At 34.7% G+C, this 24,354-nt stretch overlaps 3 protein-coding genes across 10 annotated transcripts in view; 1 reads left to right on the top strand and 2 right to left on the bottom strand.

Moving 5' to 3' along the window:
- Nucleotides 1-3,297: 3,297 nt before the first annotated feature.
- On the bottom strand, nt 3,298-8,260 carry LOC109097185. Its single transcript, XM_042767049.1, has 13 exons — nt 7,911-8,260; nt 7,765-7,838; nt 7,216-7,293; nt 5,703-5,756; nt 5,551-5,604; nt 5,409-5,456; nt 5,171-5,221; nt 4,961-5,047; nt 4,810-4,828; nt 3,841-3,879; nt 3,713-3,734; nt 3,556-3,622; nt 3,298-3,392 (listed from the first exon to the last, which is right to left on the bottom strand). The coding sequence occupies exons 2-13, from the start codon at nt 7,817-7,819 to the stop codon at nt 3,310-3,312; spliced, it is 657 nt and encodes a 218-aa protein (XP_042622983.1). The 5' UTR covers nt 7,820-7,838; nt 7,911-8,260; the 3' UTR covers nt 3,298-3,309.
- Nucleotides 8,261-10,098: 1,838 nt separating this feature from the next.
- Nucleotides 10,099-16,150, bottom strand: LOC109097298 (low-density lipoprotein receptor class A domain-containing protein 2-like). The gene is made up of 5 exons (XM_042766695.1): nt 15,778-16,150; nt 13,283-13,791; nt 13,049-13,166; nt 12,830-12,967; nt 10,099-11,092 (listed from the first exon to the last, which is right to left on the bottom strand). The coding sequence occupies exons 1-5, from the start codon at nt 15,863-15,865 to the stop codon at nt 10,824-10,826; spliced, it is 1,122 nt and encodes a 373-aa protein (XP_042622629.1). The 5' UTR covers nt 15,866-16,150; the 3' UTR covers nt 10,099-10,823.
- A 1,210-nt stretch (nt 16,151-17,360) lies between these two features.
- Nucleotides 17,361-24,354, top strand: part of LOC109097184 (ubiquitin carboxyl-terminal hydrolase 48-like) — a 13,156-nt gene continuing 6,162 nt past the window's right edge. For 3 of the 8 annotated variants that reach the window (XR_006161149.1, XM_042766694.1, XM_042766688.1), the window contains exons 1-14: nt 17,510-17,835; nt 18,294-18,428; nt 18,626-18,746; nt 20,689-20,830; nt 21,084-21,211; nt 21,291-21,415; nt 21,545-21,653; nt 21,747-21,880; nt 21,965-22,047; nt 22,636-22,815; nt 22,940-23,074; nt 23,250-23,399; nt 24,056-24,256; nt 24,339-24,354. The exon at nt 24,339-24,354 is cut by the window's right edge and continues 99 nt beyond it. Coding sequence is in view for 7 of the 8 variants with exons in the window: in XM_042766694.1 (XP_042622628.1) it covers nt 18,295-18,428; nt 18,626-18,746; nt 20,689-20,830; nt 21,084-21,211; nt 21,291-21,415; nt 21,545-21,653; nt 21,747-21,880; nt 21,965-22,047; nt 22,636-22,815; nt 22,940-23,074; nt 23,250-23,399; nt 24,056-24,256; nt 24,339-24,354 (1,658 nt within the window). In the remaining variant the exon portion in view is untranslated. The other 5 variants (XM_042766689.1, XM_042766691.1, XM_042766692.1 and 2 more) reach the window with 5 other exon arrangements.

Below are 24,354 nucleotides of genomic sequence, written 5' to 3'. Positions count from 1 at the left end.
TGTTAGTGGTGGTTGAATTTGCATAGGAAAAAAAACTATAGAGGAAAAAAATCTGTTAAAATAAAACATTGAATTAATTAACATTTAATGTGAGAAGTGTGAAGATTACTAACATTACCAGAACCTGTTAGGTTGTACTTGTCCACTGTAGTATGATCGTTTTGGATATTGTATTTTTTGGAGGAATAACTGCAGCTAACGACTTATTTCTTGAATGACTTCAAATGAATTGAAAAGTCAATAATCCATGACCGTAAAACCTCCCTGTTGTTTTTTCCAGACCAGTACATGAGACTGTACGCTTTTTAAATTGTGGAAATTCACACTCAAAGAGAAAGGAAACAAGTATAACACCATTATGCTGATCCGGTATTTCACAGAAAATTCTAAAACTGGACCAAGTTCAGACAGTCATGGATAACTCTAATGAACCACACGACAGACCATCATCTGCAAGCGCCACTAGCAAAATTCCAGATGACAGAAAAGCATTAGATTGATGCTAATGCTTATTAAAAGAGACAACACACACATACATATACAACATATATATAGTTTATATAACACATTAGATAAACTTAATTCAAAGGTGACAGTTTATAATAAGTATACACTAACAAAGTATTTACAAATCATTCACAAACTACTTAATTCATAGCTTATAAACTGAAGTTAATACATTAATAGACTCTATACTGTAGCTGTGGCAAAAAAAAAAAAGATCAGATTAAGGAGATAATATTAACTGTATAGCCTATATATATACATATACATATATATATATATATATATCTATATATCTATATATATATATATACATTCTACATAATATATATTATTATTATATATATATATCGATCCATATATAGAATAGATATCTATAGTATATTACATACTATCTACTATATATATATATATACATACATATAATATATCTATAGTATATATATACCTATCATATTATATATAATATATATCATATATCTAATTAAACAAATTAAACACAATCTGATTTGACTTCGTTCGGACGGAAAATTGCGCCAGACAGCTCGGTTCTTGTCAAATATAACCATTTTACCCAGAATAGCTCTTATAAAAGCAGTTACAATTAATTTGAATGAAATGAAGGTCAACACAAAAATAAAGTTCAGGTTCATAGTTCAAAAGCTGTATTTAAGAAAACAATAAAAAAAATACACAGAGGAAAAACTGTCCATTCTGGTTTCACAGTTCAATGCAACTCAACCTCAGTTTTTCACAGAGAATATTTCAGCAATCAATATGGAATCAACAGAAAACTTAGTACTGAGTTGGTTACTTTGGTTTACATTCATATTTTTAACAATCCAAAAAGTTGGTAGAATGGAAAAACAAAAGAAACAAAACCAGCTTTGTGGTTAAGTTTCCAATATAGTCTTTCCAGGACCGATTTGTAGTCCACATTTGACCAGGAAATAAAACTTGAAAGAAACATGGAAAGGTTGCTTCTAAGGGTAGCAGTTTCCTGATGCATGTAAACCTCAGCAGATTTAACACTCCTTGAGATACAATGTGTAGAGGGGGAGGGTAGTAAGGAAGAAAAAAAAAAAAAAAAAACAAGGAAGAAAACATTAAATATAGAATTCTTAGATCATGTTAAACATTATTAAACACTTGATTATAGTTGTAGATAATACAAATACCAAACAGTCTGTACTGTGTGACAAAAAAGTGTGTGTTTTTGAGATACAAGTTTACGTTTTTTCATACTGCCACAATACAAATAGTGAGTTCTTCATTCATTGTCACTGTAGTTAACACAATTAATATTATTTAATTAGCTCATATCTAAAGCGTTACATAATGCTTAACATTTTCCCATTTTCCATGACCTAAGTGAAAGTGAGAACAGTTAATTAGTTTACATATGAGATAATTAAGCGATAATAATTTGGTTAATTACGGTGATAATGAATGAAGAACTCACTATTTGTATAGCGTCTATTAATGTATTAAATACAGTTTATAAACTTTTAATTAACTATAAACTAATAGTTTACAAAATAGAATTGGTTAGTACTTACAGTTACTGTATGAACCTTGCTTATAACTTAATTACTGTATACTTGTTATAAAGTGTGAAAATATTTGTTAGTAAAATGTTGTAGACAATTATGTGAATAATGTTGACTATCCTAGAGAAGAATGTGAAATGATATTTTATATGAGATGTGAACATTTTATTTTTTTAAATTTAAGTAGTCACTTACTGAGGTTGAACCTCCAGAAAGAGTGTAAAGATGAGGAGGATGAGCAGCATAACTCAGTGTACCATACCATATTGCAAAAGAGTAGTGGTACAACTTGTGTTAATGAGAAGACTGCCATCATGTCACATATATGACTGTAAATTCATGTTTTAGACAGGAGAGTGTGCTGTCATCTGACTCATATTCAGAGTAATATTGATGTTCCTGTATTGCTGCAGGTTTCTCCATTGTCTGTTTTCATAAAAAAAAAAAAAAAAAAACTTCTTCATGTACACCATTCAAATGATTGGGCTTGGTAACATTTTTTTAATGTTTTTGAAAGAAGGTCCCTTGCTCACTAAGGCTGCATTTATTTGATCACAAATACAGTAAAAACAGTAACACTGTGAATATATTATTATACCATATTCAAAATAACAGTTTTCTATTTGAATATTATTTTATCCTGCTGGATGATAAAGTGGGATTTTCCGCAGCCATTACTCCAGTCTTCAAAGAGATTTTTAGACATAACTTTGAGGAACAGCGGAAAAGTACAAAAGGAACAAAAAGAGAAACATAAAATGAGGCTTTCTTTAAATAATAAACATCAGGTGAAAATATTCACACAAGTAACAGGATGAAATATGACTGTCCTTGTGTTGATCTATACAACTGCCATTCACAATAACAACACATATTTGCTTAAAAGTATGCATATTCATGCTGTGTGCCTTCTGATGTGGTTATTCTGTTCAGTATGTGAATCTACAGAAAATACAAGTAAAACCGAAATCAGAAAGAAAGTTTATGACACAGTTTTGAAAGGTGTTACGACATTGAAATTAGAAAGCAGAAGTTTAACATTTACAATAAAAGGCATTGCTATGGAGGATTAAAGCATGTTTAAAATTAAGATGCATAAATTTTGGCCTGCATTAAAACAGCAGCACGCAGAGTTGTATTCTTTCAGCGGACCTTCAGCTGACTGTAAACACTCCTGCTGTCACTGGAGATTGCCGGTTTGGTTATGACGGTGTAATACAAATGATTCAGTTTCAACCTGGAGGAAAATTAAATCTTAAAATGAAGATAAATAACTGCATGTGCATGTGAGACCAGCTGATTTACGCACCTCATTTTGAATTGATTCTTCATTGTTTCCTGCATAACAACATATCAGATGTCAGATACTGACCATGATAGATTGATAGACTTTAGACTATAAGATATGATGTAGATATAGTTTTATCCATTTAACTTTTTGAGAGAACTGACAAAATGAAGGTAACATAATAATATAAAGGGGATTTGTTTTACTCTTTACCTGGTGGTTGAGAGGGGGGTTGAATGAAGTTGATGGTTGAGTAAAGCACTGTATCTTCCTCTCCAGACTAAATAACAAAGAGTGATCTATTAACCAGTGGGAATTATTAAAATTAGCCAATTAGCCAATCTTACAAATGTAAACTGATAATACTTACTGAGTCTGAACTGGCCACTGGTAAGAATGTCCTACAATACAGACAGACATTTCAGCAAATCTTGGCCTTTATTTATGTTTTGAGTAAAGAAATAGCTTACATTTTTGGAAGAAAAAGTACAAACGTTACCCTGTTTGTGTTTTTTGCTGCTCGATTCGATCCAAATCCTAGTCGATTTCACAAATATAATTTGTGCCCATTGTTCATTCTTTATTATTTAACATTTCATTTTTAAAGGAGTAGTTCACACAAAAATGTTAATTTGCTGAGAGTTTACTCACGCTCAGTCCATTCAAGTTGTAGATGAGTTTGTTTCTCCGTTGGAACAGATTTGGGGACATTTAGCATGCCAATCACTTGCTCACCGATGGATCCTCTGCAGTGAATGGGTGCCGTCCAGAATGAGAGTCCAAACAGCTGATAAAAACATCACAATAATCCACACGACTCCAGTCTATTCATATTGTGAAGTGAAAAGATGTTTGTAATAAACAAATCCATAATTAAGACATTTTTTACTTAATTAAGGTGCTTCTTGCAAAAATACACTATATGTCCTCTATGATATTGATTTTTCTGCAGTGAAATGTCATCTAGTCATCTAGAATCATGAGAGAGATATGCACAAATCAAACTCTGTTTACAAGCAAAAACAGTCCTAAGCATATATGTGGGTGGATTTTGATGTGAGAGGAAAACAGTGGAAGTACTTTTTCACAGGAGGACGTGTTATGAATTATTATTATAGATTATAGTCTCATATTTTAGCCAGAAGCAATGGTTTAAAGTTAAATCACCTCAGTGATGGATTTGTTCCTTACAAATATGCGATGTTAACTTCACAAAATGTTGAACTGGAGTCATGTGGATTATTTGTGGATTATTCTGATGTTTTTATCAACTGTTTGAACTCTGATTCTGATGGCACCCATTTACTGCAGAGGATCCATTGGCAAGATTGGCTGATCTAATGCTAAATTTCCCCAAAATCTGTTCTGATGAAGTAAAAAAAAAAAAAAAAAAAAAAAAAAAAAACTTCCAGTGAACTATTCCTTAAAGATTTCATATATGTAATTGAAATATAGATACTTCTTTACCTCTCTGCCTTTGACTTTCCTGTTATGAAAGAAACATCAAACTGTCAAGCTGAACATTTAACCTTTCTATTAAAATGTTAAAACTATAAGCCATATGAAAGACATAGTTGTTGGTTTTTGTTTTTGTTTGTTTGATTTTTTTTACACTTACGTGTATATCTGTACAAACAGGTGCCCACGAGTCCAGTCAGTACAATTCCTCCACCAGATGCAACCACAGCAATGAGGAAGAACATTTCTGTGTGAGACAAAGATGTCAAAAATGAACAAGAAATGCACTGTTGCTTCAATTTTCAGTGGCTTTGGGTTTCTAATGAATGTGCTGCATTGAATAACTCATCCTCTGAGTTAAGTTATTTACTTGTATTTGAGTACTTTCTGATTTCAGGGCCTTTAGTCATCAAGGGGAAAACTGCAAAGAAGAAACTGACCATTAGCATATCTGTATTATATTCAGCATGTTTATTAATCTTGTTGTGGCTGAACATTTTCACTCTTCACACCTGATTTGATCAACTTATTAAGCTCATATGTGAATTGAAAGTTCAATTAATATTTAAGACCCTATATATAGAAATATACATTTTATAATATTTTACCTGAAGCACGTTCTGTATTATCAGTAAGTGTAGTCGATTCTAAGGATGCTGAGGATTTGTAAATAAATCTAATGAAAATCAAATCAATCAAATGTATTTTTGGCTACAGTAATGTTGCAGAGAAGACGTCCTGAGGACTCACCGTTTGCAGGATCTTTTAAACTATGGTTGTCTTGGGAACTTAGACTTGACATATCTGTAGTAACAAAACAAACTGAGATGAGAAGATTTCAAACCAATGAACAAAATCTTCGATGAGCAGAGGAAAATTATGAGAAGGAAAGAAGCACTTACTGGTTATCAGGTCTGTTGTGATTTCAGACTCAGTAGTGGATGTTACACCCAAAACTAATGAACACACAGAACAAGAGTCAGGGGCGTCATGCGCTTATTATTTTTGAGGGGGCACAAGTGAAGGTGGGGGTTGGGGGGTGGGGTCTTCTCATGTTTGTCATGTGACACACAGCAGCCACAACAGCACTGTATAACAGGGTTATGTTTTTAGGCTAATGTTTTATTAAATTTTTCCTTTTTATTTGAAATTTTCCAAAACATGTTAAAGGTGCCATAGAATGCAAAAATCACTTTTATAAGGTATTTGAACATAGTTCAGTTCAGTCGCAGTGTGTGAAAACAACCAGTCTATAATGGTAAAAATCCACCCACTCATTGTTTTATAATCCCAATAAATCATAAACAGTCTCTCCAGATTTCTCACTACTATGACATCATACTTGGGAAAGTCCCGCCCATTTGTGATGCTCTCTGCACTATTAGCATATACACAGCCCTGAGTGAGAAGCAGCGGTCCGCCATTACTGTTTTCTTGCTGTAGCTGCTGGAGATACAATGTCAGCACCAAAGAGCCATTAAAAGTGTCGTGTGTTGGGATGCACCAACGAACATAGGAATCTCCATAGACCACTGAGGACACAGTGGTTAAATTTCATTTTTGAAGGAAATTTCACGGAAAAAAATAGAAAAGTCCTATACTTTTGTGCTTACATTTTACGCCGGACTGCCTCACAAATGAGGGTCAGTTCAGCGCTGGAGTTGTGCAAAGATTGCTTCTGAAAGAGGGATCGATACCAACACTTTGTGCACAAATGTCCAGACTCCAGACAAAGTAAGAGAGCTTCTTGGCTCTTTGTAAGGCTAATGGTGCTAAAGCTACCATAAAATATTTTCAGTTCGACTGACTTTGAATTTAACGAATTTAATAAAAATGTTATAAGTTAGTAATTATAACACTTTCATTGTACAGGAAGAGAGTGCAAAGAACATTTAGCCTATATTATCAAAGAACATTTTCACTGATTTTAGTCTAGCTAGAGTTGAAGCACTCTCAAAAACTCCCATTATAATCACTGAAGCTGTTTTTAATGTTGTGTTATTATTTTGTTTACATTCGTACACACATCTGCATTTTGTTGTTAATGATGAGAGATTTTGCCAGAGAGCAGAATTCAGTCATGGGTGATTATAATACAGATTAAATAATACAAGGTTTGTGTACAAAATGAAAAAGAATTATGTTGGTTGAGAGGATATAGTTAAGTAATAACAATAAATGAAGGCAACTCACATGTTGTGTTCATTGTTGATGCAGTGGGACAAAATTCACTGAAATGAACATTTAAATGACTATGAAATTGTAATGATTATATTAGACTAGAGAGTGCTAGAATACAAAAAAAAAAAAAATCAATTTCAACTGAAATGGTTCCTAGTATTTTTTTATGTGACAACAATATTAATTAATCCAAGTTATTTAAATAAGAAAATCTGGAAATTCCATAATTCCAACCTTGTAAGGTTCCATTGGGAATCACTGTAGTTGGGCTGCCCTCTGTGATTGGTGGCAAAGACGACATGGTTGCCAAACCTTGCAAGAAACAAAAAACATCTGCTTTGAAAAGAATAAACCACTTTATCTGTCCATTAAAAGTAGTTTGTGATTAAACAGCTTACCTCTGACCCTTACTGAGACTAGTAAAAATGTTAATTCTTGATATCAATAATGACATCATCACTCGCAGAAATCAAATTCTTATTATCAGGAATTTTTTTTAATTTCAACTAGAATTTTTACTAGTAGAAATGTAATTCCTGATATCAAAAATAGCCATTGTTACTAGTAAAAATCCAATTTCTGCTATCAAGAATTAGCATTTTAACTAGTGAAAATTTAATTATTGATATCAAGAATTCATATTCTGTAAATAAATCAAACTTGCTTGCCATAGGTCTAGAGCTCTAAAATTTGTATACTTCATAATTTTAAAAAAAGTTCAAGGGCGAATAAAAATGGAAATCACAATATTGTTATCATTATAAAGCATGAGAGATCACTTACCTTGCAATTTAACCACCAGTAAAAGATAAAATATTATGAAGATGAACAGGGCCATTTCACTATGTCTGTAGGCACTGTGAACAAACTTTAGATTAGAACAGACTACTCTTAAAGTGTCTGAGAGGGAAGTAGGTAATAAAACTTACCTTAAAATGGGCAAAATATCAGTTCAGTTTGACATGTCTGTCAAGAATCCTGTGCTATATAAAAATATATCTGACCAGTTACCATGTATCTATTTTAGAATGAGATCAAAACTGAAAAACCGACCACATGAGTAAGAAAACTAAAAAAGTAGAAATCAACCTCCAGAAACAGGTAATTCACATGGTTGATGAAGACATTTAGGGAAGTTTATAGAATCACTTTCACTTGATGTATCAGCTTTTGTTAACTGAAACAAGAAGTTCAACTGTCCTTAAAGATAGATAATGAATCACACTATGTGATTAAATGTCACCTTTTAAACTATACACAATGTCTGGATGGCAAATTGCTGGGTTAAGCAAAATTACATATAGAGACATTATGAACGTTTGGATTCAAAGGCTTCAGAAAGTCTCCTCAGATGTCAGCAAGACATGCCTTTGTCCTTTTTTGAGGAAAAAAACAATGTAATCAATATGTAATGGTGTGGGTGTTTGTCCCTTTAAGACTCGGATTCGGGGTTTCCTCTGCACTCGGGTGTATATGATAGGAAAACAACACTGTACTTTCACTTGTTTTGTTGCACCTTCCTTTAACATTAATACATTCATTGTTGGTGACCTGCATCGTGTGTTTCTTTCTTCCATAACACACAATAGGTTACAAATAAACCCCAGCAAATATTGGCCAACATCATTGTTAGGCAGATGGAAAATGTATAGTTTTTTAGCCCTTATAGAATTCTGTCTGTTTTAGGTGATATTTACACATCCCCTCATTCATTTAATTGACACTTTGAAGACCAAACAATTTAGGCATGTTGTGTGAGCGGGTCACCGATGACGTTTACAACCGCTTGTGTCAGAGAGATACCACAGGAACAATGCAGTGCTGTTAATTTAAAGCGTTTACGGATGGTCTTAATGGGGTCATTGTAACAACAATCCACACCCATTGCTGTGGGCTTCAACGCCTGAAAAGGATCTACTGCCTGGGTTCAGAGAAAAAACCCGAGGTCACCTTAATGTCAGATATTTAACATCTAGGGCCTGTTTGAACAAGGGGTTTGGTGATTATATAAATCGGTCAAACAGAGAAAAGGAAATTCTTCTTTGAGCAAAGAGGATCTGCTCTGAAAGGTTGCTAGGAGTGCCAAAAGCAACAGACGCTGTCTGAAATGGAAGCTCTTGCCAGACTTTCTCTTTCTTTTGTAAACAGTCACAAGGAGAATCTGAGACATTCGTCACATTAAAATTGTTTTTTTTTTTAATGACTGAATTTGTCTATTTACAGCTTGAGTGGTATCTATACTGTCTATCAAGCCTTTAATCCTGGTGACAAGAATAAGAAACTTACAACTTGTACATTGAATTGAAATAAAATTGCAATAAAATTTTAATATAATCCAGTTACAAATGCTTCTAATTTACAAAATATATGTTTTAATTTGGCAATTTGTTAAAACCATGTTTGGTGCATGATGACAAATCTTTAAAAGCTCTTTTTAAATATTCAGAGTGAAATGTTGTATCCATGGGTGATGACCTTAGACCCTTTCTCATAATTCTATATGACCGACCTTGTTTATATTTGATTGGATTTTTTATTTCTATCAACACAAATTCAAAATGCCTTATAAAAGATACATGTCATACTATGTTCTATTGCAGTGGACAAATGTATAAATCAAATAATGGAGGGTGGGGGATTGTGTTAATACTGTAATAGTTCACCCAAAAATGAAAAATGTACTCACCCTCAAATGAGTTTGTTTCTTTATTGGACCAGATTTTGAGGAAGCACTGGAGAAAGGGTTATTATGAATTATGGACTGGTATTTTCGCCAGAAGCTATGGTTTGAAGTTAAGAATGTTTAATGTTGAATTTGTTTCTTACAAACATGCAGCTTTTCGCTTCACAAGATGTTAACTGGTGGACTAGAGTGGTTTGGATTACTTGTAGGTTATTGTGATGTTTTTATCAGCTGTTTGGACTCTCATTCTGACGGAACCCATTCACTGCAGAAGATCCATTAGTGAGCAAGTGATGGAAATCTGTTCTGATGAAGAAACAAACATATCTATATCTTGGATGGATGAGGATGAGTTCATTTTCAGCAAATTTTCTTTTTTGGGTGAACTATTCCTATAATATTTTTTTTTTTTTTTTTTTTTTTGATTAATATTAATAAAAAAACATACACTTTGTAGTTCCTCTAATCATATTTACCAGTTCTACCTAAAAAAAATAGGCACGATTTTAAGGTTTTATTTATGTACATTACAGTAGTTATTTTGCACATCACATTTTCTTAAACAGTGGCATCAATAACTTAGGCTTCTCAGCTTTTATGTCAGTGAAAACGCAAGATTTGTTTTTTTAAGGAAACACTTCTCAGAACAAAGCTTACAGAGTATTACCACTTATTTGGCATAACCTTGAATGAACATAGTTTGTAAATGTGATCCAATAGTTCCTGGTAGTTTTGGTAGCTTTATGAGCATTTTAATGGAAACTTTTGATAATATATATTTTTTTTTTTACAATTTTGTAGCTGGAGTGTTCACAGTATCCCACTGAGGTGGAATTCTTGAAGTTTTCACTTTGCGAAACCAACTAGAATCTAGAAATCTCAGCTCATGTCATTTCCCCAGATCCAGTATCTATGAAATACATATAACAAATCCAGTTTAAAAAAAAAAAACCAGCAGAATTTGTTGAATTATATTCTATAATTTTTGAAAACAAAAAAAAGAGTGAAAAACACTCCACTGCCCAGCAAATCTTGCTCCTTTTTTATTGTAAAAAATGAAAAAGGAACACTTTTACTATTATACCACTTCCTAGCCTACTGTCCTCAGCATCTCCATTCTGAGTCTTTTAAGGATCTGGGAGAGATCAGAGGAGGGTATTTACACAGCCACTGTGGTGATAGACAACACAGGTGTTGCGGCTCCTTCCGGTGTAACCTTTGCCAATCGGTGCTCCTTGTTTTGCGAGCAGCTCCGTCCGCACAGCTGGCACGATGCGCAGCAGGAGTTGCAGCAGGGCAGGAAGCGAAACACACTCACACGCCACAGGAACCAGCCAGGGGCCCAACAGCACCAGCACATGACAACCCCCACTGCAGTCACACCCAGAACCACATACAGCGCCAGCAGAGAAATGGAAGACTGGGAATCTGGAGAAGAAAGGATTTCATTAAAGGACTAGGACCTACAATTCCCAGTGAAATTTAAATATATTCAGTAATAATGGCAGTTACGGAATAAATTATTAAACAAACCCAAATCTGGTATTCAGGTGTCTTTTAAGACTTTTAAATGCAATAAGCCATGACAAATGTCTATTAGCATGATTAAGTCAGCAGCAATAGCAATATTATAAAATATACATTATTTAATAAATATATACATTTGTTAAATAATAGGTATCTGAATAAATGATCAAGGAATATAGTTTATTATCCTAGCTTTATATTACTAGTAAGTTAGTTTGGTAATTAATTAATTAATTAATCTTTATCTGCATTTTAAGGTTCATCTAATCATACCAAGTAGGCTATATCTGATGAACTATATACATTAAGTAAATTTTAGAAATTGTATTATGTGCTTTTTTATTATTATTATTATTTATATTATTGTAAATACTTCTGTTCACCTTTTAATTTATATTTCTGTTTTAGTAGCTAGTTTACTTAGCCCATTACTTCAATTTTAGTTTATCTTATTTCATTTAGCCTAGTTGCCATAGCAACATTTCTAATTTTCATTTAGGTTTTTCATATAAAATGTATATTTTATTTCTGCTTTATTTCATTAATGAAAATGTGGCTTATTGTTTCACTTGGCAACTGTGTTTCACTACAACATTTTATACAGTAAAATATGATATGATGGTCCTTATACTGTCTAAAGCTTTCTTTCTGAAATCTGTCCCCAGCCTTTGTTCGATCACCTGTGGAATTTTAAAAGCAATTTAGATCAAATTTGGAGGTAAATGACAGCTATTAGTTCAAATGCACAAGAGTGGTGGCGACTTAGACTAGTGCTCTTGAGAAGTTTTAACCAGCAGCTGATTTACAGTTCACTGTTTGCAATGAACATTTATGTGCTCCTCAATCAGCTTTGTGTTCTTAGCCTTTCAGAGTTCACCATTATACAGCAATAAAACCCAATTTATGGACACTCAAAAAGAGCTGCCGTTCTGAGGAGTAGTCATTTTATTTAGGTTTTTGTGCATTTGAACTCTTCCACTCCAGGTTCTTCGTCTGTCTATCTATCTATATTCATTTTAAGATCTAAATATGCACTTAAAAACAGGATGGTGGATTGTACAGTCGCTTCAGTGACTTCAAACCCATAACCATGTAAAAACTAATTTACTGAACACTTAGACAGTAACATGTGCTTGGTTTTGTTAGTTTGGTCTTCTCCAATTAAATATAAAAAATTCTGGGAAGCCTGTAAACATGTTTTTGAAGTTTAACAAAATTTTACAATACAGGAAAGAAACTACTGACTTATCTTAAAGAAGAAGATTATTCAGAAATTAAAATGCTGTCATTTATGCAACATAATGTCACAAAATTCTATAACTTTTCAATCTATAATTTACCACAATGCCTAAATGCACTTTTCCACTGAAGTGGGGAAAGGTTCTTTAGATTTTTAAATTGTTCTTCAAAGTAAAAAGAACCTTAAAAGATTATTTTCCTTAGTATGAAGAACATTTTAATAATCTAAAGAAACTTTTTCCACTATAAAGAACATTTTGTTCAATGGAAAGTTTCCATTGATGTTAAAGGTTCTTCACAGAACCATACAGTAGATGAGAGAGTGGCAGAATTTTTGTTTTGTTTCTGTTTGGTTGCATATTCTTTACTGCATTAAATAACTACTGGAGAAGAACAAACCGGTCACAGAATCTGGATCAGGAATGGCGTTTGATGTTGCACAGTTCTTTAAAGTGGACACTGTCCGAGTGGGAACGTTCAGTATCTGTGCTGGTTGGGTAACATGATGCTGTGGGGGCTTGGGTGTAGATAGGGGACCTGAAAGCCACAAAAACAAGAGCAAGATCTATCAGGAACAAATCCCAGTTGGAAAAAGCCTTCTCAAAATAAAATACTGACCACTGCAACCAGGGTAATCAATTAAGTCACTGCCATCACCACAGTTGTCAATGCCTTTATCATCCGCACAAACCAGACTCATGGGAATACACTTCCCATTGCGACAGTTGAAGTAAGGCTCTCCTCTGCACTCTGATTGGTTGTAAAACCTGGAGAGAGACAAACAATATGAGCAGATTGTTGGTATTCTATTATGCTTTCAGCTTCAAGAAACAGAGAGGAAGATGTAAACACATTCGAACCCAGCCTGAATGAAGTGAAGTCTCCAACAAAGTCCACCCTTGGCTGAGTTCCTCGTGTCACAAGACGCAGAGTTAGAAAGTTGCCCGTTGACAACACTGGTCGAGGAGGATTCTTCCCACAGAGTGGTTGGCCAATAGGAGGTGCAGACTTATCCCTCCCATCATAGAACTGGATGTACGAGCCAGCGTGGCAGGGGTCTCCAGGCACCTCCCCAGTGGTTGGCTCCAAGCTCTGGTCAGGCCGCGTTGGGCCGGATGATGAGGACCCCTTGGGTGATTCTTGGAAGAGGGGTGCAGGGCTGTGCGGGGACACTCTTAGCAGGCTGTAGACCAGAAAGAAGCGGAAGTAGAATTGCACCTTGTCCCGGGGGGTGGCGGACTGCATGGTGAGGAGGCAATCCGTTCCCATGGAGACAAAGTAATACTTCCGGGACTCCTGGTGGGACTTTACGACCATGCCGTCCCCCTGTATTGTCTGTCCACAGAAGTCCACAACATTCACTGTTGAGAATATTGAGATAACTGTGAGATTCAAGATAATTTTCTCAAGAAGCTGGGATTCCCAACCAACCTTTGTTTCACCCAAAAATTTAAATCTTCTGAGAAAAAGGTTGTTCCTTCATCAGAACAGATTTGGAGAAATGTAGCATTGCATCCTTTGCTCACCAATGGATCCTCTGCAGTGAATGGGTGCCGTCAAACAGTCCAAACAGCTGATAAAAACATCACAATAATCCTCAAGTAATCCAAACCACTCCAGTACATCAATTAACATCTTGTAAAGTGAATTATATATATATATATAATATATATATATATATATATATATATATATATATATTATTTTTTTTTTTTTTTTTTTTTTTTTTTTGTAAGAAACAAATTCAAGACGTTTTTAAATTCAAACCATTGCTTCAGGATAAAATACAAGTGCTCTGTCTATAATATCATTTCAGGAGAGAAATATGGACAGATCAAGCACCATTTACAAGTTAAATCCAAAACAGTTCTAAACAAATATGTCAGTGGATTTTGATGTTAGACGACAACAGGGGATGGATTTTATTTCACTGGAGGAAGCATTATTTTGGATTATTGACTATTTTACCGCATTAACTGATGTTCATTGATAGACTGGAGTGGTGTGGATTACTTGTTATTACTTGTGGATTATTGTGATGTTTTTATCAGCTGTTTGGAGTCTCATTCTGACGACACCCATTCACTGCAGAGGATCCATTGGTGAGCAAGTGATGTAATGCTACATTTCTCCAAATCTGTTCTGATGAATAAACAAAGTCATCTACATTGAAATAAAGAACACAGGGTTGGAAGGAAAACAGAACAAATCCAGTTCTAATCTAGAAAGACCACAAGCATGAACTGGCTTTGCATCCCCCCATCTGGGGTACGAACCAAATAATAGGAAGATTTACAACCTCTCCTTGGTTTATTAGCTTTGTTACCAAGGGCAACCTGTGGATCCATGATGTCTCACTGCCAGGAATGTCCAGAGAAACCTTCTATTGGTGGAAAAGGACCAATACCTCAAAATATTCCGTAACCATGTGTCCTCAACTGAGTTTCACAAAAATGAACAGCAGCAGAATAGTAAGTTCCCTATAAATGTTTTAATTGGCCAGACCTAAGCGTTCGGAGCTCCAATCACACCCGGGTTCCCACTTTTATTTAATTCTAGAGAAACAGCAGAGAGCGTGCCAACTCTGTGGGTATTGACACAGATGCCAGGGGCTTTTCACAGGACCATGTCAGATCAAATGAATCATCCTTAGCCAGATGTATTGTCTCATAATGAAGAACAACAAAATGTAAATCTGTATGTATAGAACAAATGTAGATTATATATATGAAATAAGTTTACTACAAACATTGTTGTAGAAAATGATTAATCTCACATTTTTACATGTTTTATGGTATTGTCATACAAATGCCCAGAAAGAATTATGCATATATATAACTGAAGGAGACAAACAGAGACATGTGATATGATATGAAAGCCAATATGAAGTCAAATTACAGTAATATAATTAAATATAATATATATTAATATAGTATAGATTTTTTTTCCTTCTTTGGTTTTGGTATTACATGATTAAAAAAATCTTAATAATAATAATATATGTATATACAGTAAGAATCATAAATAAAATTAAAACAATAAAAAGTTTTTGATGAATGAAACTAAAAAGAAAACTTTTCAGGAACTTAGAAACTTTTAAAAACTCAAAGATTAAATACCATTTTAAATCTACTTTCACTTAACTTCATTATATCACAGTTGTGACAATACAAATCACACGGGACAAGCCAAATGTCTGTGAAAGCCACTGCAACTCCAAACTAGTTCTAATGCCAATACACACAAATGAATTAAGAGTACGAGAAGAAACCCTGATTGCAACAAGTGTCAGAGTCAACGAGGTAATAACGGGATAAATCTTGAGAACTGAACACCCATCACCCTACCTGTCTCAATGGAGTGACTCTGGCGTGTCATTAAGCTGAAGAGAACAAACCATCCTGACAGGTGCTGAATGCATCGCACTCTGGCCATCTCGCGTGTCCAAGCAAAAGCACTTGCTGTTCCAATGTTAAATGCAATTGTTCTGTCGCATTTGTACCATGCAAAGTCTACTCTTGCGAAAACCAAACATTCCCCTAATTTATAAAGACGACATATAGCCCGTGAAACGCCCCTAAAGAAGTGCTTTTTAATGCTTCTGAAGCAGGAATATTTGTCTATGGCATCTCAGATGCTTCGAGCTTAATCCTTGTTCATCATCTTGGCTTTTGTGCCTTTGAAGACTCTTTGTCAAATTTATGCGTCTGAACTATTTCCATGACAACAGGTCCAATGTCACGGATCTAAAGGAGGAGCCGTGCAGGACCCCCTCAAAGCTGCCCCAACCCAAGCACCATCTACAGCCGAAGACAGGGCTAAACATCTGTCACACTAGTATTTACAGAGCACTAAAAGCCAACAGTTGGAGTTTTATAATTATATCTGTGCTTTTATACTAAGTTTATACTAAAGTTTTGGACAGAAATATTCATTCCTCATTATTATATTATTCTCATTTTAAAATAATTGTGATTAAAGTGATTAGCCTTTTTTTCCCCACAAAAGTATAATTAGGCCTTTTCAAAGTCGCTAACTCTCGGATAACCTCATGATGGGGTGCTAAATGTATTAAAGTTCATATGTATACTGGATACTTCCTGCTGCTGATCCTTATTCGGTTCAACACATCCACAGTTTTTGGAAGAAATTCATACATACAAAAAAAATTTCATGCATTTAAGCAAGTCTAGATCAGAAGGTTTTAAGTTTATTAGAAATCAACTCAGTCAAATGTGTCCAAACCTTTAAATATAGTTCTAAAACTCTATAAAATAATTTGTCACACAATAAAACAACAATAACAATCAAACACTGTGGTGAAGTGATGATGAAATCCAGACGCTAAACTATAGGAGGGCTTACAAACATACTGATATTTCTTATATTTCTTTATAATAATTTGTCATATAATGATATTTATTTACAGCCGTTATTCCACAGTTTTGGATAAAGACCCTTTCTCTTCATTCAAGACCTTCCTGTGACACAGAAACCTCCATATGACATGTTCCCATTCAAAGATCAGAACTGAAGTTTAAAGTCCAATAAAAGCTTGTAAACCTTTGAGGCCTTTAACAAAGCTTCTTGTTATAAGTTTCATTGGACTTTTCTCTTTTAAGTGTTTCATGATCTACCGTGGGAATCCATTTGGGCACAATTCCCGCAAAACATACATTCCTATCCCATCTATTTAACTTTTCCAAGATGCAATTAATAATAATAATAAAACAAATAAATAAAAATATATTAAAACAATTATTACAAAGAGGAAAGTAAAAAAAAAAAAACATGAATATTATAAAAATATAAAAATTTTAAAAATATATTACAAAGAGGAAATTTACAGAAACAAAATATTATAAAAATATAAAAATTTTAACAAAAATAGCATATTATCTGGTGCTTTTCAAGACTTTATTTTGCATTTCAACAACTCAATGTGTTGTATTTTTTTCCCGAGTAGCCAGAAAATTAAGGAAAATAGTATGCTGGCATGTGTGTGGCAACACTGCAACATTGAGCGGCCCACTGACGCACTGACGTCAGACGCCGCGATCACGTCACGCGTAAGTACGTACGTCTCATAGAAGTTTGAAACTGACGAAGGGACAAAAATATTTATTAAAAGCCGACGCAAGGGCGCTAAATACAAACGTACCATCAATAAAGTGTGATTTAAAATTCATATATTTATGAAAGCATCTTCACAGTCAAGAATCTCTTGGTAAATTCACGCCAGTTTCATTTATTTAATGAAAATAAGTCGAGAGCTAGCTGCTAGCATGCTAACTGCGCAGCTTTAGCAGCCTCGACGAAAACATTGACTATTATTGTGTTTACTATAGATTTATAAACCAGTACAGCTGTGTTGAACCCGTAAACCGCCGTGTTTATTTTTGACGGTATGTTTCAGTCTAAATTGTGAATTATGTTGATGGGATAATCAAAAATGTGTGTGCTAATTCGGAGTCTGGTGTTTCTTGAATATTATTTTCTGTGCTTGCCAGTTGTTTGCTTGTTAATTAAAATTACCTGTCATTAAAGTGTTTTTTTGACGTGTGGGGTAAAATCATAAATGTTGTGCATGCTGGACCAGTGATGCAAGGCCTGTGCATCACACAGATGTGTGTATCTGTCAAGTGGGTGTGATGTGATTTTATGTGTAACATGTTTGTGTTTCTTTTTAAATTATATCTTGTTGTGTACAGTACGTAATCTTTGTGTAACAGTGTAAAAGCTTGTTTTTCTTGTGTTTTCTCCTTTTAGGGTATGTGTATATGTCTTTTCAGGTGTATGTTGTGATTTTGTTTGCAGGAAATTATGTGTAACTCTGAAGATTTGTGCATTTTTTTGTGTGCAGAATGGCTCCTCGGTTGCAGCTGGAAAAAGCTGCTTGGAAGTGGGCAGAGACGGTCAAACCAGAGGACATCACACATGAACATATTGAGTTAGCTTATAGGATTGCCGTGCCGGCGTGCAAAAGAGGGACGTGCAGGTAATGTGGTGGTGATAATGGTCTGTGTTTACTGTTATTTCTATTTGTTTATTTATTTCCATACTGTTGAGTACATTGACTGTAATTCTGATTTAAAGACACTGTTTTAATGAAACCACTGTGAAAATGTGTTTATTGGTGCAATCACCATCTCACTCTAGATATTTTTAATTAATTTATGTTTTGCTGCCACACAGGAGGAACTGTAAAGGGAATCCTAATTGTCTGGTTGGTATTGGGGAACAATCATGGTTGGGAGAAATTGATGAAAATGCCTTCCACAGCATCGATGACCCAAATTCAGAAAGACGAGATAAGGTACGACAAATGGCATAGCTTCATTTAAAATGATGAAAACCGTACAGTAGGTAAATCTGTAGCATGCTAATACATAAATACTGATATAGTGTTATTTTAGTATTACGTATGTACCATTATTGTATTTATTAATGTTTTAAACCAGCTTTTATGTTATTTTATTATATATATCGTTAGTTTTCATTTTAATTTTAGTTATAATTTTATTTTATTTCAGCTTTATTTCAGATACTAAAATTATTTTTAATAGTTTTCATTCGTAATAGCAACATTTGTGTGTGTGTGTGTGTGTGTATATATATATATATATATATATATATATATATATATATATATATATATATATATACAATAAAAATTGCTAAAACAGTTGCTTATTGTACATATTATTAAGACCAATATGTCAACATCATCAACATTTACAGTGGGTATAGAAAATAATCACCCTTCTTTAAAATAATCACATTTTGTTGCTTTACAGCCTGAAATGAAGACGGATACAGTTGTTGTTTTATCCAGCTGTATTTACTCAGTGCAACTTACAACATCCAAGTGAAAGATATAATGTATCACTGAGTTGGAAAAAGGATGACCCCTCCTAAAAATGAGGGTAACTAATCACCTTCTCAATGGCACACAAAGCCATTTCACTTTCAACTGTAGTCATTTTAATTAGCTTAGCATGAAAATAATTTTCCTCAAGAATTTCGGTCTTTGGTAGTGCAACTGAAGTAAACAATCAACTATGGGTGGCAAGACACTTTCAAAAGATCTCCGGGATATAGTTGTGGACAGGCACAAGTCAGGAGATGGATACAAAAAAGGCTCTGTCAGTGCCTAGAAGCACAGTGAAGTCTATTATTAAGAAGTGGAAGTTATTTGGTATAACAAAGATCCTCCCTGGATCAGGACGTCGCTTCAAACTGGATGAAAGAGCCACAAGGAAACTGGTCAAAGAGACCTACAGCAAGTGTGTAGCTCTGAAGGGGATTTATGAATTTGTGTGGTAGTTGTGTTTGTGTGAATGTAATATCACAAATTCTCCACACATGTGGCTTGTATGGGAGGGTTGCAAGAAAAAAGCCACTCCTCAAGAAAGGCCACATGCAGTCATGACTGAGCTTTGCCAAAACTCACCTTGAAGATTCTGAGGCAGACGAGACTAAAATTGAATTATTTGGTCTCAATACCAAACGATATGTCTTGCAGAAATCCAATACAGCTCATCATCCAAATAACAGCATTCCTGCAGTAAAGCATGGAGGTGGTGATGTCCTGTTATGGGGTGTTTCTTGCAGCAGGGACTGGAGCACTCGTCAGGATGGAAGGAAATATGGATGGGGCAAAATATAATCAAATTCTTGAGTAAAATCTGCTGTCCTCTGGCAGAAAGTTGTCAATGGAAAGAAGGCTTACCCTCTGACAATGACCCAAAGTACACAGCAAACCTGAGCACACAGTGGTTGAAAGAGAAAAAGGTGAATGTCCTTGCATGGCCTCGTCAGAGCCCAGACTTAAACCCCACTGAAAATCTGTGGATTGACTTGAAGACCAGAAACGCTCGCCATCAAATTGAACTGAACTTGAGCTGTTCTGCAAAGAAGAGCGGGCAAAAATTGCAAAGTCTGGATGTGCAAAGTTAGTAGAGACAAATCCTAACAGATTAAAGGATGTGATTAAAGCAAAAGGTGTTTAATTTAATGTTGAGTTGAGTAGAGACAAATCCTGTTCAACAAAATACTGACATGAGTTTTTTATGATTTTAAAAATTCTGTGATTTTGGTTTTTTATGTTTCACTTGGATGTTATAAGTTGCACTGAGTAAATACAGCTGGGATAAAACAAAAACTGTGTCAGTCTTCATTTCAGGCTGTAAAGCAACAAAATGTGATTATTGGAAATGGGGGTGACCCACTGTATGTGATTGCTCTCTCTGTTGCAGAACACATTTGTGGGCCTGACAAATCTTGGCGCCACATGTTACGTGAACACTTTCCTTCAGGTGTGGTTCCACAATCTGGATCTTCGCAGAGCTTTATATCTGTTTCAGAATTCCAGAGCAGAAGGGCACAACATGGATTCAGGTGAGCTCAAGGGTCTTTCTTTTAAAGCTTGGATAGTTTAGTTTTCCACATGCCTTAAAAATATACTATGCTGTTTATTGTAGTGACATTTATCATTTATTGACTTTAACCAGAGTGACTTTAAAGCTGAGAATCAAGGGTACAATGTTGAATGCATCACTTTTAGCATTAAATATGCTTTAAAAACATTGAAAAGCCCCATTTATTGAAATGTACTTTTCTTATTTATGCACATTATTCTGCATACCAACAGATTATGAACCACGGACGATATGTGAACATCTCCAGTATCTGTTCGCATTGCTACAGAACAGCAACAGACGGTATATCGACCCCTCGGGGCTGGTGAAGGCTCTTGGGCTCGACACAGGACAACAGCAGGTAGGCCAGCACAAGATGGAGCATGTTGGGGCACTCTGTAATTCATGGAATTCAAAAGGCAGTTTTCGTTTGTGTTTAGGATGCTCAGGAATTCTCCAAACTCTTCCTCTCACTTCTTGAAGACACACTTTCAAAGCAGAAGGACCCAAATCTCCAAAATGTCATCCAACAGCAGTTCTGTGGACAGTTCTCTTACGTTACAGTGTAAGTTATTTTCAGATTTAGGTGTTTATTATACTCTCTATGTGAGTGATGTGTTCAGTGTATGAGATGAACAATGTTTGTTTAATGTAATAATATAGTAATTAATGCTTGTTTTTTGTGTTATGCCAGATGCAACAAATGTGGACGTGAGTCTCCTCTACCGTCACGATTTTATGAGCTGGAGTTGAACATTCAAGGACACAAAAACCTCACGGAGTGTGTTACAGAGTTTCTTAAGGTGACTGCTCACATTTCTGTGCCTGACAAGCTCCACATGTCTATGTAGATCAGATATTATGGGTCTCAGTGTGTCGTTTCTCATGCTGTTTAGGAGGAGAAGCTGGAAGGTGATAATCGCTACTATTGTGAGAGCTGTCAGAGTAAACAGAATGCCACCCGTCGGATCAAGCTCCAGAGTCTTCCCCGCACACTCAATTTTCAGCTCATGCGTTTTGTTTTTGATAGGCGAGTAGCATATTTCATTAATTATCAGACCAGTTACCAAATATTTTATAGACATTTTAATAATTTCTTTCTCTGTTTTTATAGGCAAAGTGGTCATAAAAAGAAGCTCAACACCTTTATTAGTTTTCCTGAAGTTCTTGACATGGGGCCATTTTTGGAAGGAAAAGGTATGCTGTGCATTTAGTATGTAATTTTTTTTTTTTTTAAAGTCTTTTATGCACACCAAGGCTGCATTTATTTGATCTAAAACACAGTAAAACAGAAGTATTCTGAAATATTATTACAATTTAAAATAACTGTTTACTATTTGAATATATTTTAAAATGTAATTTTTTCTAGTGATGGCAAAACTGAATTTTCAGCATCATTACTCCAGTCTTCAGTGTCACATGATCTTTCAGAAATCATTCTAATATGCTGATGTGCTGCTCAAGAAACATTTCTGATTATTGCTTGGAAACAGTGCTTAATATTTTCTTGTGGAAACCATGAAACATTTTTTTCCACTATTCTTTGATAAGTAGAAAGTTGGAAAGAGCAACATTTATTTAAAATAGAAATATTTTGTAACAATGTAAAATCTTTGCTATCATTTTTGATCGGTTTAATGCTGAATACAAGTATTAAATTAAACATTTTTTTTTAAGTCTTACTGACTCCAGATGTTTTGGATAATAGTGTATATCATTTAAGAATCTGAGATAAGGAACAGGAAATTGTAATCAATTAACATGACTTGATTTTTCTAAATTCAGAAGAGGAGTGTACGTACGAGCTCAGTGCGGTGTTGATTCATCGTGGCGTAAGTGCATACTCTGGACACTACATCGCTCATGTAAGAGACGCCCACACCAATGACTGGTACAAATTCAATGATGAGGAGATCGAGAAAATGGAGGGCAAGAAACTTCAGCTGGGCATTGAGGAAGACATCGGTAACAACACATTTTGACAGTTTACTTTGAATGATGTCTCATTTTTGTAGCTGCTTGTTAGTGTTGCTTTTACAGTTCTTAATATAAAAGTATACTTAATTGCTTATGCATATTTACATTGCAGCCGAGACCGCCAAATCTCAAACCCGAAAGCCAAAATGTAGCAAAGGCTATCACTGTTCGAGAAACGCGTACATGTTAGTGTACAAACGGCAAACAGAAGAGATTGAACAAACAGAAACTATCATTGAAGTACCAGGTAATACTGACTGAGAAAAAACTCTATGGACATTATGGATTCATCCATCACATTTCTGAGGGGTTTTTGGGCGGGGATGTGTAATTTTACAATTTTGTCTATTTATTACACAATATTTTTTTGTAAGTGTTATCTATTTACAGTATTACATGTATAAGATGTATTTGGTTTTTAGCTTTTCTCCAGAAGCTGGTTGACCAGGACAACAAGAAGTTTGAGGAGTGGTGCAATGAAATGGCAGACATGCGAAAGCAGAGCGTTGACAAAGGCAAAGCCAAACATGAGGAGGTGAAGGAGCTCTACGAATTGTTACCCACGGAAGACGGTCCGTAAAAATGCCCCGTGCATTAATTTCTCCGTAAATATGAACTGTTAAATCTTCCTTTTTTCAATCTTTAACATATGTTTATATGTTATATTTACACTGCCGTTTAGAAGTTTGGGATTGGTACGATTTAGTCTCGTCTGCTTACCAAGGCTTTTTTTGATCAAAGACAGTAAAAACAGTAATGCTGTGGTATATTTTTTACAATTAAAAATGATTGTTTTCTATTTTAATATAGGTTACAATGCAATTTATTCCTATGATGCAAAGTTGAATTTTCAGCATCGTTACTCCAGTCTTCACTGTCACATGATCCTTCAGAAATCATTCTAATATGCTGAGTTGCTACTAATGAAGCATTTCCTATTATTTTCAGTGTTGAAAACAGTTGTGCTGGTTAATAATTTGATCATCCATTATAAAATCTTTCACAATTTCTTTGATGAATAGAAAGTTCAAAAGAACAGCATATTTGTTTCGTAACATTTAAAAATTCTTTACTGTGACTTCTGATCAAAAGTATTAATTTCTTAAAAAAAAAATTTACTAACCCCAAACTTTTGAACAATAGTGTAAAGGCTTTTGTATTTGTATGAAAAACATTTGTTTTAATTTTCAATAAGAAATTAATGTTTGACCTTCCTTTGTGCTTATAGGCCTGTCGTATGAGTTTGTGCCTCTGGAGTGGCTCAAGAAATGGCTTGATGACTCCACGTCCATCAAGGAAATTGACAACAGCCAATTCCTGTGCTCCCACGGCAAACTGCACCCAGACAAGATTGGAGATGTCAAAAGAATATCATCGAAGGCCGCTGATCTCCTTTTCAGCCGCTATGGAGGAGTATCTAGACTAGGCCGTAAGACTTTCTTTTGTCAGACCTTTTAATTGTTCATTACTGTGTTGTATCCATGTATTCATTCATCCTGGATGTCGTTTAGAGTCATCTCTCTGCAG

Source organism: Cyprinus carpio, chromosome A11 (assembly GCF_018340385.1).
Source record: "Cyprinus carpio isolate SPL01 chromosome A11, ASM1834038v1, whole genome shotgun sequence".
Lineage (NCBI taxonomy): Eukaryota > Metazoa > Chordata > Actinopteri > Cypriniformes > Cyprinidae > Cyprinus > Cyprinus carpio.
This window is presented reverse-complemented; position numbering and strand designations above follow the sequence as displayed.